General features: G+C 39.4%; 1 protein-coding gene across 1 annotated transcript; it reads left to right on the forward strand.

Annotated features, from left to right (window-relative positions):
• The first annotated feature begins 4,062 nt into the window (after positions 1-4,062).
• Positions 4,063-6,925, forward strand: sh2d7 (SH2 domain containing 7). Its single transcript, XM_066702846.1, has 5 exons — positions 4,063-4,070; positions 4,487-4,576; positions 5,071-5,236; positions 5,396-5,599; positions 6,023-6,925. Exons 1-5 carry the CDS (start codon positions 4,063-4,065, stop codon positions 6,923-6,925), a joined length of 1,371 nt encoding a protein of 456 aa, XP_066558943.1.
• The last annotated feature ends 216 nt before the right edge of the window (positions 6,926-7,141 follow it).

The following is a 7,141-nucleotide window of genomic DNA, read 5'->3' on the forward strand; positions in this document are numbered from 1 at the left end:
ACTCTTACTTGTATATTGGAATTAAATGTTTATCTACCAATAGATAATGCAGATTGTTGTTCCATGCATGTTGTGGTTGCTGAAATAAATCTGGACTGTAGGAAGAGGCTAGCTGATTTTGTGATAACTGAAAACCATGGACGAAAGCCCTGGTCGCATAGGCCCTGTGTGAGAGCTTCCAGTAAAGTGGGGGTGTTACAGCACAGCAAGCCTACTTCTGACTCAAACAATTCTACTGAGCCACGTTCTCCCTGAAAGTCTGTAGGTAGAGGGAATCATAGATCACCTGGAAAAAATAAAAAACTTCAACCCGGTTGGTTCTTCAAAAAGTTACTGAAGAATAAGCTAAACTAAACTGAACAATTCTCATCTTGTCTAAAATGACTATAAACAAGACCAGTAGCAGGTCATGCTTAAAACACAATGCAGTGAACTTTCCCAAGCCAGGTCTTCTGTTATAGATATGTCTGACGGGGGAATCCCTTTACTTTGTTATACATTACAAAATACAGAGACAGCACATATATTTCACACTTTGTCTAATCTAAAATGCTAATATGCTTTATGCTTTGCTGAAATTGACCTACATCAGTTTTGTATATTACAATACACTGCGTAACTCATCATGAAGGCTTTTACATCCATCAGCAGAGTAACAAGTGTGCCCTAATTAAGTGTTGATCAGGATTTAGTGGTGTTATTGACAAAGTGAGAGCTGTAACCACTGTCTGACAACGCCTACAGCACTAATGCACCATAAGCTAAACAAAAAAGAGAGAAACAGTCAGCCATTACGATCACTTCATCCTATCAATGCCAAGTAAACCAAAGCCACATATTCTTTAATAAATGGTTGTCTTCCAGTGAGTTCTCTTTTCGGTTATAAATAATGTTAAAAATATATGTTATTTCTTCATACATATGAACCTTATTAAGCTGCCCTCAAAGACAATGAAAGCCATGTTATGCAAACTGCATGACCTACATAGTGAAAAGAAAATGACCTGTAGATGTGTATTGCTTTCAAAATCTGTACACAAGACAGACACATAGGCCTACAAGATCTTGACTTTGCATAGCAACTGGGTTTTCTGTTGGTAAATCATGTGCTGTGCTACATTAACGCGACCGCTGCTGAGAGAAACCACAGAAGACTTTATAATTTACTTTCCATCCATCCTCAGGAAACTCTTGCTTGGTGAAAGCCCTCCTTCCTTCGTGATTTTTTTTCACATGCAAATGTTTACCATACCGTATGTCTTCTGCCATTGCACAATGACTTCATCAACTTTCCGTCTTGGCGGAAAAAAGTAAATGTCACTCATGTATATGACAAAGTGTGTGAGCCAGCCTCCAACAGAATGGTTCACCCCGGTTGCAGGACACGTCCACACACAGAGACTTATTTTAGTCTTTTTGACATGACTGTTCGCTCAAATCGCATCAAATGCTGCTGGACTGCAGGTATGTACCCTGTGTGAGCAAATTCACCTGGTCTGGTTAAGTGCATTTGAAACTGTAGTAACATGATACATACACATGTAATGGAGTAAAGAAACCAGATGGTTGACTTTACTTGGTTTCAATTGTTTTACTTTAATTGCAGAGAATCTTTCAACTGGAAGCGAATATTTTAGCAAAAGGCAGGTTTATCAAACCGGTCTAAAAAATTGGTTGTTTTTTTATCATAATATTTACAGATTATTATTATTATTATTATTATTATTATTATTTGTTGTTGTTGTTGTTGTTGTGCTGTGGTTTGAAGCAAACATTAAATAGTTAAACAAAATTGTGTCTATTTATGAATGTATGTGTTAGAAAGTAGGTTAAATTAAATATTTGAAAGCAAACTTTTTTAAAGGTATGGAATGAGGTCGATGGATGCTTTGAATGTAGACGTAACCACACGCCACGTGAATGTGCACAGTTTAAAAATGCAAATGTTGTAAAAAGCTCTGGTGATAACTCTCCGTGGTGTGACGGGATTACTGAATATTCCCATTGTTGATAAACTCACCAAATGTGTCACTAAATCTGAAGGACTGTAGATAAACATATTAACTGAAACTGTAATACTGCTATGATGTCTTCACTGCTAATAATACTAGTGTGGGATCATAATTTTCCTCTCAATACATTTCTCTATAAATATTATTATAATCCATTATGCAATATAATTTACAATTGAAAACAATAATTTCCTTACGTGGAACCTTCTATGTTTATGTCTGTGTCTGGTTTAGTACAAGTTTTGCAGTACAGTCAGAGACAAAGCCACAATAACCAAAGTTAAAATGATGCCATTTCTGGTAACTACAGTAACGCAGCAGAGCACAGCAGAAAACTCACCCTGCTTGGAAAAAATGTTTGTCTTACGAAAGAGATGCTCTGACATGCGACTTTGTGCAATTCTTTTCAGATCTTGTGTTTGTTGTAACAGCAGGTGTTTCTTCATGGAAACAAAACACTTTTCATTGATGTAGAGTTTCACACAGTCCTAAAGCATTAGCGGCTTCCACAGGTTATCACGAGAACAAGTCACCCCCAAGCACAATCGCACACATGACATGAGGATGTCTTTATAGGGTTCTTTTTCATCTTATTTCAATATAGGTTCTTCATGGCGGAGCTGGCCTTTCTTTCGGCAAGTATATCCAAACTCTGAGCCCTGCCACCTCTCTCGGAAGAAGTCAATGGACCACAAGTTGCCAAGGGCACACATATTTCAGACATGCCTGATGTTTAGACTGAAGGTTAGTGACTCATGCTACTGGTCTGCCAAAGGGCTAGCTTTTGAGTTACAGCAAGAAGACGGAATTGGATGTAGCAGTTTAGGCCTATTTCTGAGTATTAAACATGATTCTTGGATGATCTGAATTTTATTGGGAGTTATATTATTGCTGTGGTGATTTGATATAGTAAATAAGCATGAAACCAAAGTAAATTGCACAATGGCATTGCATAGATGTATTCAAGAGCATGTAGAGCTGCATTCTGCAGTCGTATAAGTGTAGTAAACATGATGTAGAAAGCTAAATCTGTACACTACACTCACATTTTAATGATCTTAAATTGTATGACAATAGAATAACCTTTAAATAGCTTTTTTATTTCCATATGTAGACAAAAATGTCCCAAAATGGAAGCAGGAACAGGTATAGTAAAATGTGAGTTGTAGTAACAGAGGGGAAGTGAGGTAAGAGTGATAAACTAGAACAATGGCCCTGTTCAAACTCAGCGCTAAAAGGTGACGTGCTGTGGAAAATAGGCAAATTAATCTCGCTGCTGAGCTGTGAAATGTATACTGTTGGGACTGGAGCCCCGTTCCATTCAGTTGACTCTTGATTGTGCAGGATCCAACCCGTGGGAAGATGGAGCGCAGGAAAGCGCCGGTCACCGGAGCAGAGTCGCAGGGGGAGAGCACTGAGGGCAGGCTGAGGGAGCTGGCTCTGAAGTGGTTCTCCGAGACACAGGCGCCACTCATTCTACACAATGGCAGCTTTCCAGACTGGTTTCAAGGATTCATCGCTAGAAAGTAAGCCACTTTCAGACAAGTGATCTTGAACGAAGGCCACAGCTCGAAGCAGACACATGGGCTGAAACAAAATGGGATAGAGTGTGCAATGCAAAGTGCTCACTCAGTTGAAATATCTATTCAGTGGACATTCTCACGTCCTGTGTCCTTAAAAAATGTATTTTTAACTTGAAGGTTATTAATCCTATGTATTCTTATATGTATACTATTATATATGTATGTATGTATATTATATATATATATATATATATATATATATATATATATATATATATATGACATTTATGACATACATATACAGCTCTGGAAAAAATTAAGAGACCACTCCAAGTCCAGAAATCAATTTTAAGTGGTCTCTTATTTTTTTTCACAGCTGTATATATATCCATCCACCGTTTACTTTGCTAACTTCTTCTATTTTCTTAAACTGAACATTGTACTTGTTTAACAAATGTGTTGCAAATATAAGATCTGAGTAGTGCTTATCAGCTGCTTTTAGTGGTTATAGGAGATTAAAATCCAGCATGGTGTTGTATCCTTGTCAGGAAATACAAGCCAAAGAAGATAATTATTGTATTAATATAGTTTCAGATTAATTGTATTGTACTCAATGTCATACTATGTTAAAAGGACAGTAAATATGTGGTCAATTTTTTTTTATATTCAAATCCATTTATAGAAGTCAAAGTGAAAGTGTGGCTGGAAGGAGGAAGGGTTGAATGGGCCTTGAAAACACTGCCCCTTATGTTTGGCATGAAAGCTTGTGTTGCTATAGAGTTCAGGCTTAACTCTTGGTTAAACGGAGAGAACTGAAGTTGATAAAGAATGGCAAAAGGAAAATTAGCTAAAGTGAAACAAAAATCAGCAACAGCAGTCTGTTAATGGGAATATTTTGTATCATTTGAATGTGACATTCAAATCATGTGACCACTTCCTCTTCTTCCACAGGGAAGCAGAAGATCAGCTCAGAGATAAGGAGCTGGGATGCTTTCTCATCCGACTCAGTGACAGAGCCATAGGGTACATCCTGTCCTACAAGTGAGTTTAGCTCATTCACCTCCATCAAGACCTACATTCATAATTTGGGGTTAGTGAAGGAGCAGAAGGAAAAACTTTTAGTTTTATTGGAACATTTTAGCTCTGGAAAATGAAAGTGTCTAACAGCGTGTATCATTTCAGAGAATCTAAGGGAACATTGTTTCTAATTATCAGTTCATCACTTGTGTACCTGGCAGGTGATTCACTGTAAATTTCCATTCCTCTATAATTAAGAATGAAATAAGGATACTCATTGGCTAAAAATAACTACCATATTCCACTGTATAGTTGTGAAGCCGTGTTCACCCCTTTGCAGCAAGCAAGGAACACTAATACCTCCCTCTTTCAATAATCTAAATATTTAAGTTATGTACATTACTTAGACATAGACATTATTCACTGTACATAAATGCAGTTTGCCAATGCAGTTGATTTTTTAACAGCTTTAAAACACTCTAAGGGTAAGCTGAGTAACCTCCCGTGTTTGATTTCAGGGGGAGAGATCGCTGTCGACATTTTGTTATCAACCAGAATAAGGCTGGCCAATTCATTGTTTCGGGGGACACAGAGACGCATGATAACCTGACAGACTTGATAGAGTACTACAAGATCAGTCCCATCGAGCCCTTTGGAGAGTATCTCACATGTCCCTGCTCTGAGGTGAGCTCACACCATATTTGACTAAATGGTTAATGTTTATGCAGTACCTTCTTTTTTTTCCTCCCCTGTCTCATCAAACAAGGCTTTTATTCAAATCGAAGATTCACTGTCATGGTTAATGGGTAAGAGACAAAAAATGATTAATTTGTGTGTTTGCAGGCAGATAACCATGAACTGTATGATGAAATCCAGTTTGGTCAGAAGGGGAAACCTGTACTCAGTGTACAGGCTGTGAAGAGTATATGGAACCAGAGGAACGAAATGAGCTCTGAGGAGCCTCCTCCATTACCACCGAAAAGCAATAAGAAACTCCACAAGCTCTCTTCAGACTCTGCGTTTGAAAAAGCTGTTCCACTCGGCAAGGTAACTGCACATCATATAACAGAGCAGCTAGCATTTAAACTTTCATGTATACAGTTCCGTTACACGACCTTTGCCTCTGAGAGATCAAAACCTAGCTACCAATCACAAAAAATGACACCTTGTACACGGTGATGTTTTTAGTTGAAAGTAGCTTCTGAGAACAAAATCAACAGCAACTGGGCTCAGGTTTGTCATTTGTAATTGGTGGGTAGGTCAGAGTTTTGATTTAATCTAGGCCATTTATTTGGTAACATATTCTGTTTAAGTTGGAAAAATATAGGTGGACAGTCTTGAAACAATAGTGTTTTTACTGCCAATAGAATTAGAAAAGGAGAAAAGGAAATGGTATTTGGGCATTGTAGAATTTTAAAAGGTGTAATAGGACAACAACAAAAAACATAATCCATTCTAATTGCTTTTCAGAATTGTAACCAGGCACCACCAACACAGCACAAAAAAAGCCCATCTCTGAGAAATGCACTGAGCCGCTCACTGGAAGACAAAGGCACTGCGCACAGCCAAGTCCTGTACGCCCAGATCAACCAAAGTAAATTGGCAGATAAAACACAAGCTCCCACATCTAACAAAGAAACCCCAAACCGTCTGAAAGATCAACAGGGAGTCGGCAGTGTCCCCATCAAGAATGGGAGAAGGACGCCCAGCCCTCCTTCAAGCTGCATTTACTCCCAGGCACAGGAGCCCAAGACAGTCCAGAGCCAGGCCTCAGGGCCCAGGCCCAGTGACTCCACTGTGTACACCGAGCTCAGTCTGGTGGAATGCAGAAGTAAATCATTGCCGTTGCTTGATGACGGCTCCGATGACCATCATACCTACAGACTGTGCACCCCTCCACCCACCCCGGCCAAACTCTCGCCCACAATCCCCAGCAAATCCACCTACTATACCGTCCCCGAAACATACTCCCTTCAAGACCAGCATGCCACCTACAAGCTGCCTCCCAGTGTCACTCTTTGCAGTAGCAGCAGCCTGGACAAATTGTTTAACAATCCACTGTACCAGACAGTGACAAGAGTGTGTGCTTCACAGGACACAATGTCGGTGTCCTACAAAGAGCGAAGCAGCCACAAAGCCTTACGGGCCTCTTTCCCTCAAGCGCTGGATGAAGACCCCACCTATGCCCAAGTCCCCAATGAGACCATCTCCAACCACTTGTTTTCCGAAAACACCTACGAGCAGATTCCAGACAGGCATCACAAGATGAGCTCCGAGATGCAGCTAAACAACACGTATGAGACTATACCGGACAAGTCATCCAAGCAGTCTGAGTCTGTCTGGAGTCTAAAGGTGGGTTCTGCAGGTTATTGAAGTGATATGTTGCAGATGCTGCTATGTTGCACTGTTATGTTGTGATGAGGACATAAAGATCAAAATATAATTATTGAACTTGAACTGCAATATTTTACCCTCTGCCTTTCCCAAATTGGGCTTTTGTTTTCATTTTGAATGATTATTCTTTTATGTGAGCTTCCACTTGAAATAATTGAAATAATATGCAAACCCTTTAATGTTCTTCTGTAGTCC

The sequence above is a fragment of the Amia ocellicauda genome, chromosome 4, assembly GCF_036373705.1.
Source record: "Amia ocellicauda isolate fAmiCal2 chromosome 4, fAmiCal2.hap1, whole genome shotgun sequence".
NCBI lineage: Eukaryota > Metazoa > Chordata > Actinopteri > Amiiformes > Amiidae > Amia > Amia ocellicauda.

What these genes read in the sequence shown, in the direction of transcription:
- sh2d7 (XM_066702846.1), top strand. An exon ending in GGGTACATCCTGTCCTACAA is followed by an intron (nt 4,577 to 5,070) that starts GTGAGTTTAGCT and finishes GTTTGATTTCAG; the next exon opens with GGGGAGAGATCGCTGTCGAC. An exon ending in TCACATGTCCCTGCTCTGAG is followed by an intron (nt 5,237 to 5,395) that starts GTGAGCTCACAC and finishes GTGTGTTTGCAG; the next exon opens with GCAGATAACCATGAACTGTA.